Here is a 21,852-nt window from a genome sequence, read left to right as displayed (position 1 = left end):
TTACAAAAGATATTACTTCTTCCAATTATAGGCATTCATTAACTGACTTATTACCCACAATAGAAATATCACACTTGACAATAGTCCTCAACTTATAACCATTCATTTACTGACAAAAATTACAATGGCAATGATAAGTGACACGATCCTTTTCACTTATGGTTGCAGCATCTCTGTAGTTATGTAATTAAACATCAGATGATTGGCAGCTGGCAGGTATTCATGACACCTGCAGTGTGCCAAGGTCATGTCATCACCATTTGACAAGCAAAGCCAAATTTACTTAATTACCATTACTAATGTAACAACTGTGTCAAGAAAGGTTGCCAAAATTGGGTTAAAACTCACTTAACAAATGTCTCATTTAACAATGAAAATTTGGGGTCAATTGTGGCCATAAGTTGAGGAGTACCTGTATGGGGAAAACATAACATAGCCTAACATCACAAAGTATCACAAGTATCACAAAAACACACATAAGGAATTCATGAAATTAAACCCTTGCAGGGGGAGACAATGATGTATATATGCATATTAACTCATTTTTGAAATATTGTTTTAATTAATCCAATCAGCCTTTCCTCAATCTAATTATTTCTGACCATTAAAGGATACTACATCTATCCTCCAATTTAGTGTCATAATAAACAGGTATCTCAACACAGGGCAGTTGTTGTTTTTGTGCTGGATGTGGAACATGTACAAAAACACCATCAACAGTGTGAAAGGTTCTGTTCATTTTTGACTGAAAAAGTGCACTCTACAAACAATTTAAACACTTTACGGGGCCAGCCCATCTGGAAAATGTAAAGGTACAGATATATGTGCTTCTGTCCCTGATAGGCCTAAATGATTTGATCACCCAGAGAACAAGGCTTTGAATCATATCAGATTAGGCTGTTCTGCCCCAATATTGAGGATCCGAATTCAGTGAAACTCTTCTCCTGCCCCTTTACTTAACACAATTTATAGAAGGCCCTTGCAAAAACTGTGGGTTCTCCAATTTGGTGTTCCTAAAAGCAAGTGGAGTCTGAGGAATATCAATTAAAGAAGGAACTGGACTAACTTCATGGACTTCCAAGGAGGCTTGAAAAAGATCAATTGATTGCTATGTCCTTGATTTAGAATGTACAATTAACTAGATGAACTGAGATAGCAGCAGTAATTGAAGGGGTCTAGAAGGCAATTTTGGAACCTGGTAAGCTTTTCATGTACTTCCCATTAATCTGTAGATATTTAGTTAAAACCTAGACGATTTCCTCCCAATCTTCCTGAAAAAATATTTACAAAGAAACATGCTCCACCATTTGTACCTGTTAAAGGCCTAAGATTATGCAAAATAAACCTGATTTAGCCATAAACCATATGGCTGGTTTTTATGAGATCTGATTTTGACTATTTAGCAGCAAACTATGGGTGATATTAAAGATATTATTAAAGTCACAAATTTTCTTTGCATGTGCAGAGTCTGAATCTGATCAGAAAAAAAACCATGACTCTTAATTAGAATATTCTAAAAGCAAACCTAACTGACTTCATTGCACTCAAATAATATATGAGAATATAAAAACAAGAAGTGATGTTCCTTTTAGCAAGACCCTGTTGCTATAACTTCCTTAATTTACAAACTCAATTCTAGAGGTTATTTTGTTAAACTATGTATTCCTCTGTTAAAATAAGATGTGCAGTAGATGAATTGCAAGACTATTTTCTGCTTGTGTTGTTTATAGAAATGTATTTAAGAAAAGCATGTTTTAGTAAAAAATTGATAAAATAATATGTAAAAAAATGATTTCTAAATGGTAAAAGGGCATTCTTTGGGGAAAATTTAATTGATAGTGAAATTTAGACTTCAGTTTGGTTTTCTAATTTCACATAGTATTGACATGTACCAGTTTCTGAAAACTGTTGCTTCTGGATAGGTTGACTATAATTCAAGCTGTGTATACATATTTGACATTTCACTCAATTCAGTGTGATGAATTAGATAAATGGATAAGATAATTTCCATCAAGTGTTAATGTCAAGCATCTGTACATAGGCAATTTGTTTTTAATTACAATAAAGCCAGAAATATGTTCATCCAGCCACTTTATTTATACGCTACTTTAGTGTTTAATAAAGTTTTGAACATTTTCTTCTTTTAAGAAAGGAGAGATCAAACTGCAACTTCACAGAAGTTTTTGTTTTAAAACAGTCTAATTGTGGAATAGACTATTAACATACCATGCAATACAGACAGGCTTTATTTCAAGCATTTGTTTTTGTGTTTCATGTAAACTTAAAGAGCAATTGCCCTTTGTCAACATGCCTTCAATGTGGCAACTTCTGTCCAGGCTCCAGGATCTGTTTCATGAGTGCAATAAATAGCATTTGCATATCAACTCAGAAGAACATTCTTCTGACACCAATGAAATAAGATAAGAATTTGGATCTTCTGCTTAAGTTAAAGAGTGCATACTGCTACAAAAAAAGATGGAAGAATACTGAACATTGCAAAAAAAAAGGGACAACTGAACAGCCACGAACCATAAAGATGTCATAATTCTATTTGAATGTTATAACTGTCTGCTGCAAATATCAAAAGTTACACGGCCAATTTTTTTCTAAAACTTTTCTTCATCCACTTCCTGCTTATTTCTGCTGTTGTTCAACTTTCCTCAATCCTCGTGGGGTTTTTTTTACTTGAGTGCATGAGTAAAAAATGACAGATGTTTAAAATCACACTGTACATCCACTTGTAGTCCTGGATGAGGGACCTGTTTTTGCCCTTTCAATATTGCACTGATCCTCTATTTGGATACTACACTGAGAATGCAAATATTGGATAAAATATAACAACAATTAAAAATATATAATGAACAAATTACTCAAGATGATCTAAACTTAAATATTACTATTGCTATAGTAATGCTAGTAAATGCTAATAATAATGAAATATTTTTTTTACCAATTTCCCTTCCATTTTTCATAAATGACAAAAAAGTAGTAACAGTTTTTTTTATAAATGGAGAGAAGCAATAAGTATAACTTTAAATTAAAATAAGCTATTCTAATATTCAATAGTAGTTCTAAAAAGCACAATTCTATAATGCCATCGTCAAAATGTTCAGTGTTGCTTCTGAAAGGAAGACTTTGAAACCGGTTCATTGGAACAAATGTAATTGCTACCGCAGGATAAATTCATGTGCAGTTGTTAATTTGTTTCAGCTTCTATCAATGGGGCACAAATCTGTTACAAAATTAAAGAGCCTATTTTTTCACAAAGGTGGATTTTATTAGAGCACCATTGTCCAAATGGGACAACTTTAAGACGTGTGAATTTCAACTCCCAGAATTCTCCAGCCAATGTGGGCTAGGGAATTCTGGGAGTAGAAATCCTTGAAGTCATCAATTGTCTAAAACACTGCTCTAGAAAGTCAAAGAATTGTGAAACTAATTCCGTGAACCCAAGGAATATTTAGACTAGTTTTTCTCAGTCTATACCTCTGTTCTGGTAAATGAATAGATTCAGGAAAATGGAACCATTTCAAATTTGTAAAAACACCTATGGTAAGCCAAGCCCACTACTACATCTTGTGTGGGAGCTCATTACAATCCTAATTTATATTACTTGGGTTATTAAAAAATATGTACTTAAAAAGGAATAAGTTTTAAACTTAACTCACCAAAATGTAGAAATTAAGAAAAAAAAAGTATTTTTTCAGGCATTATATAAATCCGCAATAACGAATTCAGAAGTGCTCATTATTATTAAAGTTGCAGTATACAGCAGAAAAAAAAGGTTTTCATTGTTTGGGTTTTGTCAAAATATCAACCTTCATTTTGAGTTGTTCTTGTTGAAAACCAAGGCAATTTAAAGAACCAGGAAATGACCAGAAGCCACTCTCCTCTGAGAGTACAATCTTTGGCTTAATATTCAATTAGTCCCCAAAATATTTTTAAAAATGAGATCTAGATTATTTTGAAAGTACTATATAGTTTTTTTAATATATATATATCAGGTTTGTGATCAAAATAATTTTAGAATTAGCAGATATTTTGATGGGGAAAGCAACAGCCCTTGTGAGTGGGATTTCAATGTACTGTATTTCATTGACTTGACACTGAAATTTGAATTCTCCAATGTATATTATAAGGGCAAATTATAGCTTACATGTTGGAAACAGTGAAACTGACTAAATTAAGAAGGTGCTTGATAGTGCCCTTTATTTATCCTTCTCCCTGTATTTGAACCTAAATCTTACTTCCATATACTGTATATTACTTCCATATACTGTAAAACCTGCTCGTCCCCTACATAAAGCTTCTAGAGATGTGACACATACACAAAGATTTAAAAGAAAAACCCGATAAACTGGTTTAGCCCAGAAAACTATCTGTCCAACTATATTTATGTAATTCTTTATATTATTGGGGCAGTTTTACAGGACAAATCAAGGCTCACATTTATAATGCATAAAATGCAAACTGATAAGCAAATTGATTTATTGACTGATAACTGTTCTAATTATAAAGAGGCACTTTAACAAACCAGTCCTTATAGCTGCCAATTCAATATTACCGTTGCATAAAAAAATGCAGCAATGAAAAAGAAAAATATGGAAAGCTATTCTCCTTACTGAAAGTACTGTATAGGCAATATTGATATAAGACTTGTTTTCCTTAAGAATTTGCAGAAGCGTTCTAGATTCAAAATGAATCCAGTGACTTTCTTGCCCCGAAAAACTGCAGATGCAGCAACAGGGCTGGCTGGAGGCTGGGTAGCACTAAAGCAGGAGTCTTCAAACTTGTCAGCTATGCTGGCTGGAGAAGTCTGGGAGTTGAAGTCCACAAGTCTTAAAGTTGACAAGTTTGAAGATCTCTGCACTAAAGAGAGAGAGAGATATACCAGTACAGTAATCCAAAATGTGACTGGAAATGGTTAACCCTTTTAGGGACTCTGTAAAAGATATTTTCAAAATCTCTTGATCCTTTTTGGTTCAATTCTGTACACATAATTCCCCAGTGCTGGCATGATCAAGAATAGTACAAGCCAATTTGCAAAAAAATTGACTCTGGCTACCTGAATCTCCTGTATTTGAGGCGCAGGATTTTTGGGAGTTGCACTTTTAGCTTTTCCAAGAGATGATGGCATCTTTGGAACAAAACTTGTATAGTACAAATTTTAAATAATCGTAAATTATTTTAATAAATAGATGTTCTTATAAGGACAATTTATACTGCATCTTTAAATAATGCACTTGATTTTCCTGCATTTTGGTTTAAAATGGTTAAAGTGCATTAATTCAAAAATAATGAACCACTTCGTCATCATTATTGTTTGTTTTTAAAAAAATCATAAACATTAATACGTGTTGCTAAATCACTAATATTAGTACTGCAATCTAGCAGATAACTAGATGATTTTGCTCTACTTAATACTGTCCAGCAGAAGAAAATAATACTATTTTAAATTCAAGCAGCTTTGGCAGTCTCTTAAATTGCTGCTCACTTTTTAACAAAACATAAATAGGAGGAAACACTTGAGATGTAAAACCTCATGGAAAGGAGCTTTGGGCAAAACCACACCATTTTCAAATGCACTGTGGTGTAGAAACCTATCTTCTCCTAATGAATTTATTATTATTGATGTTACAGAGGCCTGTTGGGTTTCCTCTTCATCTCCAGGCCTCTTCTTCCATGCTATTTCACTGTAGAAGCATGGAGAGTAGCAGTGATGATGCACTATAATAGATCAGCTTGAAAGGCATCAATCACACAAGGCATGGGAATTAATCCCTCAAGTTATTTTTATAATGTAATATATGTAACACACAACAAAAAAGTAAGAGGCGAGAATCAAGTGATAATTGTATAATTTTCAGAAAGCTAAAACATCTCAAAATATGCTTTTTAATTGTTCAGAAAAAATGAGTTGGACCTTATTAAAAAATCTTCCAATTCTTTCATCTTCTAGTGGTAGAATGCAGAACTGTGGCTGGAGATAACCAGATTATTTAACATATTTTCCCTAAAACCCCAAACTCTTTTTCTTCATTTTCCATATAAAGTATTGAGCGATAAATCTGTTGTCTGATTTCCATATTGTTTAAATAAAGGCCTTATGGTGTTGTTGCTGTTGTTTACCAATTATAAAGTTCGCTGCAAGGCTAGTAAATAAAAACGCATCACAATATAAACACACTTTGTACCCAAAGCCTTTGCACAAACCCCAGTGGTTTTAATCTTTACGCTTTTCCACAAAATCTCATTTTAAAAAAGCATCTGAAATCATAAATAAAAAGGAAAAAGACGATAAGTGAGTACAGAATTCCTGCTTTGTAACATTCCTAGTCTATGGTGCTCTGTTGAATCACCCTTTGACAATAGATCTCAGTACAAAACTAACATCCAAGTGAGAAGAACAAAATAATTTGTACTGTTGTTCTTTAAAAAAAAACTTGTTCAGAAGACTGGTGTTTACTAATAAAAATCTCTCCCTTCCTGCTTGTATATAAACTGAAATGAAGAATGCAGCTGGTAACATCCATGGCTTTTGTTCATTCTCATTCTGACTTTGAAAACATGCTTCTCTGCCTTGTAAGAATCAGCACTGATTGGACATGAAATGAAGAGAAACTTGATGAACTATCAACATTCAGATGTGTACACATAGCACCTATTTTGACACTCTTCTTTTTATTGCAACATGAAACTAATTCTGGATGGCCCATATTCTTCTCAGTGAAGTACTCAAGGAAGAAAATAAATTAATTTCCCATAAACATACAGCATGCTGGATTGGGCAACTGCCTCCTTACATGCAGTGGTTTTCATGTTCTTGTCTGTTCTTACACATTGGTGATACAAATGTTGTAAACATGCCAAACCCTTCCCTTCATAACAAAAGAAGCCAGACAATGTCCCATTGTGTTGAAGCAAACTTTGTTTGTTTTTTTCAGTGCGGCACACATAGTTAGCTCAACTCAGCTCTGTCATTTTTATTTTTCTCTTTGTGATGGTAATGCTAATTGCCACGATCAGTTGAGGAAAGTTCTATTGATTTGAACTGTCCTCTTTCACATAACGGGCATGGTAAGGAGTCACACATGGAACCTGGACAATTGGTTCCGAGAGTAGCACAGTGAGAGGAGAAGCAGCATCTGTATGGTTTCTCTGATGGAACTACACACCTCCCTCTACTCTTCTCTCCAGGACTTCAAGACCAGGGAGTCTTGCAGGGCTTGGGATAAAGAGCAGCACAACAATACCAATGCCCTGGTGGAAGCAGAGCATGTGCAACCCAGTGCAACTCTGCCACAGCCAAAAGATAGAGCCTAAGAAGAGGAGAAGAAGCAGATGTTTGGAAAGCTAGCCAAGTCAAGCCATAACAGGCCCTAAGCCAACAAAAAGAGAAGCAGGTTGCACTATGGGTCATCCTCTTCTCATCTTTGGATCTGGATGAAGCTTGATTATTTCTTAGTTGATATCCGAAACTCTGAATAACTGAGTTGTCTGGCAAGTACTCTCAAAATAATTGCAGTAGTACTATTCAGAAGGCCACAAAAGGAAAGCATTGAAGTTGAAACTACTGTGCAGAAGAGATTGTGTGCAACTCAACAGTTCTAGAGTGTTTACAAATATTAGGGAACCACATAAAATAACACTTCAAAGTTCACATAACTTTTTAAAAAATACCCCTCCCCATTCCTGACCCAGCTGACAAATAAGAAATACAAGAAGAGAAAAAAAAGGATGGATAGTACTGGAGGAAACAGTAAGTAATTCAAATCAATACCATAAATGAAGAAAATAAAAACCCTTCTCAGATCTTCAGTCTAGAGACCAGAATGAAACCTTTAAGTGATGGCTTCTTGAAAATTTTTTCCACTTGCTCTGTTGCCCACACATTTTGGGTGAAGGGGGAGGGTCAATCAAATACTATTTACAGCCACATCACATGGGGTGGGCAAAATGAACAAGGTGAGGTGTTTTTTTTAATAAATCATGTTTAGTTTTGGCATTAAACTCCCAATCAATCCCAAGTAAACCCATAATTCCAAAATAGAATGTGAAAGGCACACATTTGGTTTCTGAGTATTAAAATCAGGAGATAGGGTAATGTACCCCGATGCACATCTTTGTGGGGAGAAAAAAGAAAACAAAAGGGCATGTATTTTCTTGATACTTGCAGAACGAGACCATTCCTTTAAAACAGGGCTTTCCAACCTTGGGCACTTTAAGCCTGGCGGACTCCAACTCCCAGAATTCCCCAGCCAGCAAAGCTGGCTGAGGAATTCTGGGAGTTGGAGTCTACCAGGCTTAAAGTGCCCAAGGTTGGAGACCCCTGCTTTAAAACATCCTAAAAGATGATGGACTTTCTGTGCCACAAACAAAACTGAACCGTCCTGTGTATGTACAATAGCGTAAAGGAAATACAATCTTTTCACGTTTTTCCTTTTTTCTAAATGTACACCATAGGGAAGTATAAATTAGTGAATTTAAATACATAGCAATACTACTTCTTTTTTTCCAAATAATTTGAGGGCACCCAGCCTTTAAATGGTTTCCCACTGTCCATGATCTGGCAGTACCACCAGCCATTTGGGTTCTTTTCCAATACCTCCATGCAGACACCTTCTTGAAACCCAGCAGTTTCTTCATCTCCCTCATAATCTGCAATGGAGATATAAATATCCTTAAGGTTATTGTGAATGAACTGGGATTTTTCAATAGGCTTGGGCCTGACAGGGGACACTGGAATTCCACTGCGGTCAGTTGGTATGTAAGAGGCATTATCTGACCCTTCAGAGCCTAATCGACCATCATGTTTTACTTTAGACTCGTTCATTTGGGATTGGGCAGTACTGAAAGATGAATTGCGACGCACGGCCCTCAAATGGTCTGTGGCAGAGAGAGACTCGTTCCTACGCAGGGAACAAGGCAGATTATTATCCTTGGGGGGTGGAGAAACAAACACTGACTGTGGTCTCACTGCTAGCTGTCTAACTCCATTTCGCAATTTAACAGGCCCAGATGTTTTGGAGAAACCACCAGGTGGCTTATTAGGAATAGGGGGCGTTGTTCTTTTGTTCTGGTTGATTGTATTCAGTGCCTGGACCTTCTTCTCTATTTTCTCCAAGCTGTTGGATTTGCTTTCATTTCTTCTGTTTCTTGCCTGTGATATGTTGGATGTGGTATCTCCTCCACTGGAGGGGTTTTCTTGTTGCTGGTTATCAAAAAGCATCAGATAATGCGAAGGAGCCCATCCTTCTATTTCTCCATATTTCAAATACCACCATCCGCTTGACTGCTTTTCCAATACTTCCACTTCTACTCCAGCGGGGAAACTGATTTCAGAATCTTGAACTTTTTTATAAGAATCAGTAGTTGTATATAGACATTTTGAAGGGTTGCTTTCATTCTGGCTGACATAAAATAAAGTATGGGAAGGAGATGTAATGAATTCTGCAGAATTTCTTCTGAAAGACTCTTCTGAGTTTCCAGAAGTTGTCTGAGGTGGACTTTCAGACTCCTCACTTCTTGAACCTTTAAGTCCACCTCTGAGTTGCCCAGTTGGTCTCAGCTGATGACGTAAAGTACTGATGTTCATCACTTCTTGACTTTGAGAATCTGCTTTATTCAGAAATGGTTTTGGCCTAACTGTTGGTTTTGCTCTGCTAGACACGAACTCTCCAATATCCTTTTTTGTGCTTGATTTTGGTATACTACTTAGGCCAACATCTGAGGCTGATCTTGGCTTTGTCTCCTCGTTATGACTGTATTGAGACTTCCCAAAATTTGTTTGAATATTTTTGGGCTTCAGAAAGGAAGATTTAGGAGAAAGTGAATGTGGAGAATTTCTTTGGATCAAAGATAACGAGGAACTTCGAGAATCAGAATCTCCACTAGATTCCTTGCTTGACAGTGCATCTTCTATGTAAGGTCTAAAGCCTTCATTTTCATAGATTGTTTCATCTTCATGATTCACATCATCAGAAGACTCTCCAACTCGAAATTTTGCTCTTTGGAGAGATGATCCAGAGGAAGGTTTTGGAAAGTGGAATGAGCTTCTGTCTATGTTACCATCTTCTCCTTGGCTCAGCTCAGATTCTGATTCATGACCAAAGGCGGGCACATCATACTCTGGTTCCTCATATCCCTGCTTGTGTGGTGAATCTTGGCCATCTCCTGAAGCTGTGGTACTAGCAGCTGTTAAATCTTCAGAATCCTTTACTTTATTAGGAGGAGCAGGTGGAGGAACTTTGGGCCTGGTCAGAGTACTTGTTCGCCTATTTAAATTGGGTTTCTTCCTTTTATCAATATAGGATGCTGGAGCCCAGCCTTCTTTTTCTCCAATCTGGACATACCACCAGCCCCCAGAATTCTTGTCAATAACCTAGAGAAGGATTAAATCATAAATTAATTATGGATGCAAAACATTAATACATTTTTAAATCCAAGCTTCTCTTTGATTTTTGCTTACTATATGACAACTATCCATCATTGACCCATTTCCTACTTTAGTTTTACCTCTGCTTTTTGTCCTCCATGAAAGCTTATTCCATCAGAAATACAAGACTGGAACTCAGCAATCGTATAATATTCAACTTCCACTGATGGTGGTTCAGGAGGTTTAGGTAGTTGAAAGCCCTGTGGCAATAAACAGTGACACAGAGATTAATGAAACATGTCAGAGAACAAGGGAAGAGGACATCTAAAATCAAATCATTAAAAATCTCCTTGCAAGAGACAAATGAATATAAATTGTGGTTGAAAGAAAATCAACGCGACATCAGTAGTGGCACATCCAACCAAAACCAGAATTGGACAACTCACTGTGTTCAAGTCATTCTGGCTGACTCACCTGGCTATCTCTCTGCGGCCAACTTGCTGTGGGACAACTCGCCAGTGGACAATTCAATACGGGATAACCCAAAGGATAAGTAGAATTCCAGCTCACCTGAGTCTTTGAAACCTCTAATCTGAGAAGGTTCAGACTTAAAGCAAGACAAGGACACACTGCGATTAACTTCTCTCTCTCTCTTGAGTTATCCTATGTTGAGCTGTCTCATGGCAAGTAGTCCTGTGACCAGTCAGCTGGGGTGTCCTAGACCCATCTAAACGTCCTACTGGTCAGAATTGGAATGTTGGTAGTTGTATCCAAAACAGTGAATTGAAAAAAGCTATCTTAAATTCTCTTAACTCTGATATACTGTATACTAAATTGCCATATTTTTGAACAAAGACCACACAGTAGAATCTGCATATCACAAAATTTATGCTAAGCTTCACTTTAGCACTTAGGCTGAAAGATTCAAAATAAGTTTGACTAATATTCCAATAATACTCTAATGTTTCAGATGTCTCATACATGATCATTAGCAATATCTTAGCGATAAAACTTTATAAGGATCTGTCTAACTATCATCATGGATTAATTCAGTCACCCAGATCATAATTACCTTCCCTTATGATTAAAAAAGCCCCTTAGCCTATTAATGAACCACTTGTTTCCCTAATTGCTCAGTGGAGAAACCTAGGGCTGGTTTCCTGTACTTAAACTCTAAATATTAGGCAACGTGCTTGGGTAATATTAAATATTTAGTGACTTAACTATAAACACAAGATCACCACTCACCAAACTAGATTCTCTTCTTGGAGGAGGTTTCATACGCAGATTTGGTGAACCTTCACAAAGAAGGAATATTTCCAAATTATTGTCAGTAAAAAGTGTAAGCAAAAGGGTAAAAAGTGACTAAGCATTATTAACTCTAAGTCCAGAAGTTTTTTTTCCCCCATACAAAAATATTCTAATATCCACAGTATTTTAGAAAACCTGAGCAGATGAAAAGAATCTGCTCTACAGGACATTCCAGAACAGGCCATAAGAATATATTTCTTGTACTGTTTTACTTGGACTTGTAGACCTGGAAAATGGGCTTTTTCAAACAATTCAATATATTTTACATGTTCGAGCAGTCTCTCTCTCTCTCTCTCTCTGATTTGTATGATGCCCAACTTCAAAAGGACTCTGTAGTAAACATGCAATCCTCATGTTTGAGTTTGAATGCCAGTATAGTTATTTCAAATTTGTAAAGCAAATACGACTTGACAATTTAAGTTATCAGTCTAACTCTTATATTTTATACCAAGGAAAAATTTCAAAAAATAAATCTATATGCAACATATTACTTTAATTTAAGCGGCTTGTTATCAAAGAAGAATAACCATGATCAGGTTCTCTAACAATAAGGGAATCACTAATAGATAGACTATCAGACAGGCAAAGAACCTTTGGATATGCTATTAGGGAGGACAAATATGATTAAAAAAATATATAAAGATGCAGATAGACCTCAACTTATGACCAAAATTGAAACCAAAATTGCAGTCGCTAAGCAATGCAGTAAAAAAAGTTATGATATAACGAGGCTACATTTTATGACAATTTTTACCATTGCTTGGTAAAATTGCCTGGCTTAACACAATTGTTAAGTGAATCTGGCTTCCCTAATTGCTCAGTCATACTCACCATCCCCAAGACACTGCAACCATCATAATTGAAAGCTGGTTGCCAAATGTCTGTATTGTGATTATCTGACCATAGGGCAGAGTGTGATAGTTTTAACTTTGAGAATGGGTCACAACCAACTTTTCCTGAGACAGCCATAATGTCAACTATGAGGCAGCACAAGACGGCCTTACTCTGACACATGACTTTGAACCATCATTAAACAAGTGTATAAGTTGAGGACCATCTGTACCTCAAGATTCAGATGTGTGGAAAGATTTACAGTCTGTTCCAAAAAGGCAAAACTACAATGCCCAAAATCAAATAAAAAACTCCTCTTATTTATCTGGACTGAAGTTTGATTTAGTAGTTTTATTTCCACAAGACATAAAAAGAAGAATGTTTATTAATATAGTGATTATGCCATACTTTCTAGTTATGCGTGACCTTATGAGCTCCATGCAGTTGTAGAATAATGTGTCAGATCAAAATTTAACTTGTGTGCTACCAAATACCATAAAATAATGAATTACTAGTCTCCAAAAATTATTTTCTAGATTATGGTTACCGAAACAGAAGAAAAATGACTCAAATGTGCCTTCAGCTAACACATCAGGAGGACACAAGTCCAGAAATATATTATGATTGATTGCCAAAATTTGCTAAAAGGTTTTAATAAATTAAAATTCTGGCACACTACTTTTCCCTGGACAAGCTATCAAAAACCATAAACTAGACTAAAATGGCTATAGTAATTTCAATTATTTACTCACTAATTAAATTTATATAACCAACAATACTATAGTTTTGGGGGAATTAGGATTAGGTGGAGATAGAAGCATAAGGATTGTTGCTGACCTCAGTGTGCATGCAGATGCCCATGGACCTAAATATGTGCAGATTATTCCTTACTATGCAAAAATCAATAGTCCTGACAGATGAAAAAGTTGCAGCTTTTTTCACCATAGACTTCTAGATTATTTTTCTAGATATAAAGTTTTATACGGAATAAAAGTTTGTTTTATACGGAATGTGTTACCTATTACGTCCATTGAGTCCATTTATTCAAGAATTAGATTAATAGATTGATTATATGACAAATCTATGTGCATTGTTGTCTATATATATCTTGCATGGAAATAGGCTAGGAAACTGAAATTAAGAAGCAATATATTGACTGATCAGAAGAGGGCATCATGGGCCTTTTAAAAAAACAATAATTATTCTTATATACCCAAACCCTGCAGTCTATCATAGATCTTGCAGGCATTAGATGTAGGAACAATGCTGAAGTAGTCTGTAGGATGGCAACTTACAGTCCATAATCTAGACAGTGTCTTAGCAATGTATCCCTTTAGCCTGAAATAGCTAATATTTGTGTGTGTCTTTGTGCCAGAGGTGGGTTCATCCAGGTTCACACTGGTTCTATAGAACTGGTAGTAATTTGACAGCCTGGGTCGCCGGAACTGGTAGAGACCAGGCCTGCCACACCCACAAAGCTTTATTTTAGCATTGTGCATGCACACAATGAATCGGCAGTAAACAAATCTGGAAGGCACCTCTGGTTTGTTATGTGTTGGTGTATATGTGTAGAAGACAGAGAGAGAGCAAAAGCATGCTATCTATGAGTAATTAGCAAACTTAAAACTACTCTCAAATTCAAATGTAAATAGTCCTATGGACCAAAAAGCATAAATTGTCAACAATGAACAATTAATGCAGCTTACTTCTGAGTAACTGCACCTTTATATGTAGAACAATATGCATATCTCATCTTCATACAAACTTGGGATGCAGATTCCCATATAAAGTATATGTAATCTTACACATGTTAAAAAATAACTGCAAAGGAGCAGTATTGTCCAAACTTAACTTATTTTTGTATAAGTGTTTTTAAGATTTTAAACTCGTGAAGAAGTGAAATGAAAGGAACTAAATTAACGTTGGAAAAATTAACAGCTGAGAAATAACAGAATGGACAGGTGCATTCAAGAGGCAGTGTAATGTTTAAATCATAAGCGCTCTAACTCTTCCAAACCACCGTCATCTCAATTTACAGTCCCATTTTATCTGTATTTCTAAGTGATAAGCTTTGGGAGCAGCAAAGTTAGAAGATCACCGTGGTCTTACTTATCTGAGCTCTTTGTGGGGCAATCCGTGCTATGGCAGGCGATCCCTGCACCTGTTTTGAAATCTGCTTGTCTTGGGTCGTCATGAAATTTCCATTGGAGTCGTTGCATAAAATGGGCAAGCTTATCTCTTTCTTGGCAACATGGGATTCCATCGTTTCAATTTCTGACTGAGTTTCCTTGTCACTGGAAGATTTCTTGCTCAGCAAGTTGCTGATCTCCATGATGTTTCCTATAATTTCCACTGGTCCGGTAAGATTCTTTTTCCGAGTGGGAAGCTCATCCTTTGCTTTCTTCAGATATGATGCTGGAGCCCAGCCTTCTCTGTCTAAATATCTGGAAATAATAAAAAAATAATAATTGCAGTTTAGCTGCTTCCACCATAATTACATAACGTGGTGCAGAAACGGAGTTAGCATTACAAATAGTCCTCAACATACAACAGTTTGTTAAGTGACAGTTTAAAGTTACAACATCACTGAAAAAAATAACTTGCATGTGGTTTTCTCATTTGCAACCATTGCAGCAGGGTCACATGATCAAAATTCAGGTGCTTAACGAGTGACTCATATTTATGACAGTTGCAATGTCCCAGGGTCATGTGATCAGCTTTTGCAACCTTCTGATCATGAAAGTCAAACGGGAAGCAGATTCACTTAACAACTGCGCTATGGACTTAACATTGGTGGCAAGAAAAGTTGTAAAATGGGACAAAGCTTCAGAACTTCAGAAAAGTCTTAATCAGCAACAGAAATTTTGGCCTTGGTTATGGCCCTAAGTCAAGAACTATTTATTTATTTGTTTTTTTGTTTATTTATTTTGTTCAATAGACAATAATACACAATGAAGGTTATAGAGGATATACTAGAGAAGATATAGGAGATATACCGTAGGAGAGACTATAGGACAGAGGACGGAAGGCACTCTAGTGTTTTTATGTACGCCCCTAATTTTGTTTGAAAAAAATGATTAAAATGTTTAAAAATAGCAAACTATTACTATTAAATAATCTAACCTGGTTTTCTCCAATTGTTTTCTTATATTGTTCCAGTTTGATGACCAGGAACATTTGTTTAAATGATATTTCTTTGTTACATCTCTATGATGCTTGTCCTCCAAAGCTTTATGGAAGCTGCTAAGAGGTCATTTTTATCTTATCTTTATAAAAAAGAAACTCTGTATATAGGCAGGAAATTTTTTTATAGGTATTGTATAATCAAGCAAGATATTGCCTTAGTCTTTGTGTCAGGAACTTTACATTCTAAACCAGTGTTGGCGAATCTTTTTCGGCTCGGGGGCCAAAAGGGTGCGCACATATGCAATAGCATGTATGCGCATGGCCACACTCATAATGCAATGCCCTTTCCCTGTAAATGTGCACATTCCCTGCTCTGGCCCCCTGCATAGCCCCCCGCACATGCGCACACGCCTCATTGAAGCCTCTGGACTTCTGGTAGGCCCGTTGGGCTGTTTTTCGCTCTCCTTAGGATTGAGAAAAGCCTCCTGAAGCTGTTAGGCTATTTTTCACTGGCCCCAGCCTTCAGGCAGCTTTCCTGAAGCCTGAGGAGAACAAAAATGGCTAAAAAAACCAACCAAAAATCAGCTGGAAACATTGGAGTTGACACAGGGCAACACCTCACGTGCCCTCAAATATGGCTCTGCATGCCACACGTGCCACATGTTTGCCATCACTGTTCTAAACCATCAAAAATTTGTGAGCTGTTGTGAGCCTCGGAGAGGGGTGGTGTACAAATCTAATAAATTACACAAATTAATTTGTGAGCTGTTGTGAGCCTCGGAGAGGGGTGGTGCACAAATCTAATAAATTACACAAATTAATTAATTAAAAATATAATCATACAAAATGATAACAGTACAATATTAATATATTACCAAAGATTGGGAAGTACAGATAGTCCTTGACTTTTGACCACAATTGAACCCAAAGTTTCTGTTGTTAAGTGAGACATTTGTTAAGTGAGTTTTGCCCCATTTTACGACTTTTCTGGCCATAGTTGTTAAGTGAATCACTGCAGTTTATATGTTAGTAACCTGGTTGTTAATGGCTTCCTCATTGACTTTGCTTGTCAGAAATTTGCAAAAAGACGTTCTTATTTATTCTTATTATTTGGATTTGTATGCCGCCCCTCTCTGAAGACTCGGGGCGTTAACATGACTCTGGGACACAAGAAAGGTCACAAATATGAACTAGCTGCCAAGCATCTGAATTTTGATCACATGATCATGGGGATGCTGTAAAGGTCATAACTATGAAAAATGGTCAGGTCATATTTTTCAGTGCCATTGTAACTTTAAACACTTGTCAACTTGCAAAGCATCCCTGGCTAAACAAATTGTTGTATATTGAGGACTTCCTGTATCAGAGCAGAGAAGATCTTGAGAATCATGGTTTACTCAAAAGAAAATAATAGTAATTTAAATTAATTCTTAAGTAAATCTTCCAGAATCACAGTTTGAAACAGGGGGAAAATATTAGTTTTTATTTCTAGCATTTTAAATCAATATAAAAGAAGAACTTGTTTTGAATTAAAGCTAAATAGACAGTTCAGTCCCAGAAATATTTAGTTCAGAAGCTAATCGCAGAGTTTCATGTTTATAAAACACAGAAACTTTTAAAAAGAACCTATTTCAGAAATACAAAAGAAATTAATCAGCAATTATTAAAAAGGATGTTCAGTTAGCCAGTGCCTCCTGGCCAACTGAATAACATTATCATGAACACCAACTAGCTTCAGAAGACATGATAAAAAGATTCTTTAATTTCACAGCACATCGACAGATTTAGCCATAATTAACTGAGGATGCTCAATCAAAATAAATCCAAAAATGCTAGGGAATTCCTAGAAGCTTGGCACTCAGACAAATCAGCCATCACTAACACATACAAATAAAGAACATTTATATACCACTCAAAAGAAACCATAAAAAGTAAAAGAAAATAAAAAGATCAGAATATCCCTTGCCAGCAATCAACATTCTAGATAAACAGGGATTATTAAAATAATTAAAAATACAAGGATAAGAGAGATGAGAAGAAAAATTTTACATAAATGGCATTATACACCAGTACAACTAGCACGCTTTCAAACGACGATGAAAGGAAATTGTTGGCATGGATGTAAGGAAAAAAGAGTATTTATGCATATGTTTTGGGAATGCAGCAAAGTCCAAAAAGTTTGGAAGCAAATACAAACAGAAGTGAATAAAATTACGAATAGTGACTGGAAACTAACCAAGGAAGCAGCATTATTGATAAAAAATAGTGAGGTAAAAGAATATGAAGAAATTAAAATTGCAGCAATAGAAAGTGCCCAAGCAACTATAGTGCTTGGGTGGAAAGATGCTAATAAATGGACGATAAAAAATTGGTGCAGGTACATGGTGGATCACATTCACTACGAAATTATGGAAATTAGATTACATAATTATAATGAAGAGAAATTGGCAGCAACAATGAGGCGGTGGGAAAAGGTTAAAAATCATATATTAATATTAGTAAGTGATGCAAATGTAAAAATAAAATTCAATCACTCTATAAAGAATGAGCAAATGAAAGATATAGAATTGAATCTTTCCCAGTGGAGGGACATATTATTTTGTTTGGTGATGGTACACACATTTATGTTTTTGAATTTATGTTTTTTCTTTTTGTAAAAACTTTAAAAAATCAATTAAAAAATATTTTAAAATAAAGATAAACAGGGATTATTACGAGGATTAAAACCAAACTATCAACAAAACTCTAATCAATGAACTACCAAGTCAAACAATCAATAAACAACAGTCTCATCAAGGAACTACCAAAAAGAAAACAACATTCCCACCAACATTGATAGGGCAAGCTACTGTACATAAATAGAAAGCAAATTCCACATCCCTCCAGCACAAAAGATGCCACCTAATCTAAAAATGAAATGTCTACAAGAAAACAACCGAGCTCAGAGAGCACCAAGGCTCCATAAATAAGAATCAGCAACTCTATGGCAGCCTCTTGACAACTCCAAGGAGAACAAGGAGAGAGTTCCCTGTAAAAATCATAGGCCCTGGTGTGAAGCTTATAGGACTAAGGCTGAGACAAATACTTTTGAGGAAATGCAAACTTGTTTGTGGGAGACAGCAGGCACTATTTTGTGATTTTTATCTAAAAACTCCTCACATTTTCTTGCTCAAATCTGTGAAAGAAAACAACCAAAACAGTGTGACAGGCTAATGGAAAGTCTCCCTTTACTTCCTGAATTCCAAAAGAAAACAAAACTGTTCTCTTTCATGCAGTGACTATTAACAGAATTAGTTTCATTTTAAACATATCTTACGTTGTCGGTGTATATAGACCCGACAAATGAATCAGTCACACAGATTTAGTGAAGCAGCTGTGTTTCTCTTTTTACTTTTTAAAGAATCTTCTCATTTCAGCTAAAAGATTAGAAACCTGAGATCTGTAAAAAGATAAGCAAGTCAGAATAGCATATAGGAGTAACCCTAGACCATTATACCCAGGACTGGCACATTTGACAAAGAAATTGTACTACTGCAATATTCCCAAGAAGCCCAGCTATGTACTAAAAAGCAGCCTGCTTCTACTTCCATGTCATCTCAGGAAATAGCTCTTCCGGTGGCCCTGTAGCAGACGTGAAATACAGCAGGTTCTGACAGGTTCTGAAGAACCAGTAGTGAAAATTTTGCGTAGTTCGGAGAACTGGTAGTGGAAATTTTGAGTTGTTCAGAGAGCCGGCAAATATCATCTCTGGCTGGTCCCAGAGTAGAGTAGGAATGCAGATTATGCAATATATACAGTGGTACCTCTACTTAAGAACTTAATTCGTTCAGTGACCAGGTTCCTGAGTACAAAAGTTTGCAAGTAGAAGCAATTTCCCCCTTAGGAATCAATGTAAAGGCAAATAATGTGTGCAAACCCATTAGGAAAGAAATAAAAGCTTGGAATTTGGGGGGTGGGAGGAGGAGGAGGAAGAAGAGGAGGAGGACAGCTGCTGCCGAAGGAAGGTGAGGGGAATCAAAAAAATCCAAAACTTTAAGGCTTAAAAAAAAGAGGGACTCTGAGACGGTGAGGCTGCTTCCCATACACTGCGCCAGAGAGAGAAACCCAGGCGGTTAAGAGGAACCTCCCGCTCCTTTGACCAAAAAGTGGCTGTTGTTGCTGCTGCTGCTATCTGCTTCTTCTTCCTTCCCATGCTGAAAGGCTCCCTCTCCTCTTGCTCACTTGCTTGGTAGCCAGCACCTTTCCTTCACTGTGGTGACTTCTTGGTTTGGCTGAAGCCGAATTGATCCAGCTGGAGTGAAGCACCCCCTTTTGCCCTTCCGCGCCCAGATGCTCTGGGAGGCAACCTCGCGCCGGGTGTATGGGAGGCAGCGTGAGGGAGTCACCACAGTGAAGTGGCTTATTCCCTGTCCAAGCACCCAGAGAAAGGAAAACGCTCTGTTTGCTCTGGGCGGCCCAGAGCGAAGGGAGAATTTATTTTCTCTGGGCGCTGGCAGAGGTTTATTCCCACTCCAAGTGCCCAGAGAAAGGAAAATGCTTCGTTCACTTTGGACTGCCAAAGCCTCCTTAAGCGCCACTGAAAGGCTCCTCTGGCAGCCCAGAAAAGCCCGATATGGCTGGGATTAAAGGGGGAATGGCAAGAAAGGAAACAAAATGAGACAAAAGATGATCTTTTTCTTATTCTGAAAGGACTGTAACAAGGTGAAGCAGAAAAAGGGGGCTAACTATATTTCTATTCAAAAAAACACTAATGATTTAATGCTCTTTGAAGATAAACCTCAATATTCCAACCCTAAGACTAAAGGAAAAAGGCAAATGGTCAAAATTGCCTGTGTTTGAGCATTTTCTTTCCCTTTTAAACATCTGCTTTCCAGCTCCAGAACACTGGAATTATTCCAGAGGGAAGAAAACCAGGAAGGGAGTGGAAGGGGGAGAAAAGTGAAAATCAGAACAGAATCAGCATTTTGTATTTATATTTAAGGAGGAGAATATTAAGAGTTTAAGGTGGAACCTGCTACACCATTATTGGTAATGCTTCCTCCTGTGGCACCAACTCACATTATAAAAAACTTCCTTGCAAGTACTTATAGCAATTACCAAGTTAGGTACTGATTATCAGTTTTCAAAGCTACTTGTGATGCCACAATGTAACATATGATCTTTTTGTGTTCTTATTAACCCTAGCAACATTTCATGTAATACTTTATAAATCTCTGTAATTATCTGTTTAGTGTATGAAGAAAAGCATAGCAGAGAATTGGATGGAATACAGAGCCACAAGAGAAAATAACTAAGAGTTCAAGAATTTTAGTATTTGTGACTGTACCGGATGTAAGAAATATATAAGAAATATAAAGAAATATTTACACCCTTTGTATTTACATTTGGGAATACAGTGGTACTTCTATTTAAGAACGTTTCTACTTAAGAACTTTTCTAGATAAGAACCGGGTTTTCAAGATTTTTTTGCCTCTTCTTAAGAACCATTTTCTGCTTAAGAACCCAAGCCTGGAAAAATTTCCCAGGAAATTTGAGAGAGGCACAAAGTCCCGTCCAGTTTCCTGCCATTCCCCCTTTAATCCCGGCCTACAAAAATTTCCTTCTCAATTCAATTATGACACTAGAGGAAGAAGAGAACAGGAATTTCATATCTCAGGATAATTTAAATAATCAGTTCTCATTCCTCACAGTTGTTCATGAAGTTTATTATATTTGGGTAGCAATGAAGTCTGAGCTGCTGGTCATAATTCATTGCCCTGGGGGTAAACCTCTTTAATTGGCTAACATTATGCAAAGAAAGAAGTTGAATTAAGCAGACCTTATGGAGATCTAACTCAGAGGTCCTCAAACTTGGAAACTTTAAGACTTGTGGACTTCAACTCCCAGAATTCTCCAGCCAGCATGACTGGATGGAGAATTCTGGGAGTTAAAGTCCACAAGTCTTAAAGTTGCCGAGTTTGAAGACCTCTGATCTAACTTCTACATGAATTAATTCTAGATAGGCTTTTCCTATCTGCGTTATTACAGTTCAAGACACTAAGTATACATTTTCAAACCTCGAATAATATGAGCATTTGGTTTCAAACAAATCTTTGAAGTTTTGACACCCTTGAACTATTTTAAAGACCAATAACCGGCTAAGTTAAATCTCAGAAAGTATGTGTGAATAAAGACATATTTTTCATTGTATGTACAGTATTATTAAGGTA

General features: G+C 36.5%; 1 protein-coding gene across 7 annotated transcripts in view; it reads right to left on the bottom strand.

Moving 5' to 3' along the window:
- Positions 1-5,843: 5,843 nt before the first annotated feature.
- SH3PXD2A (SH3 and PX domains 2A) overlaps positions 5,844-21,852 on the bottom strand; it is a 303,341-nt gene continuing 287,332 nt past the window's right edge. For all 7 annotated transcript variants that reach the window (XM_070752797.1, XM_070752799.1, XM_070752798.1 and 4 more), the window contains 4 exons: positions 14,627-14,961; positions 11,624-11,673; positions 10,516-10,635; positions 5,844-10,381 (listed from right to left, as the gene is read on the bottom strand). In XM_070752797.1, coding sequence (XP_070608898.1) covers positions 8,501-10,381; positions 10,516-10,635; positions 11,624-11,673; positions 14,627-14,961 — 2,386 coding nt within the window. In that variant the 3' untranslated portion in view covers positions 5,844-8,500. The remainder of the gene's footprint in view (positions 10,382-10,515; positions 10,636-11,623; positions 11,674-14,626; positions 14,962-21,852) is intronic.

The sequence above is a fragment of the Erythrolamprus reginae genome, chromosome 5 (genome assembly GCF_031021105.1).
Source record: "Erythrolamprus reginae isolate rEryReg1 chromosome 5, rEryReg1.hap1, whole genome shotgun sequence".
Classification (NCBI taxonomy): Eukaryota; Metazoa; Chordata; class Lepidosauria; order Squamata; family Dipsadidae; genus Erythrolamprus; species Erythrolamprus reginae.
The sequence above is the reverse complement of the archived record's forward strand: the minus strand, read 5'-3'. Positions and strand labels throughout refer to the sequence as shown.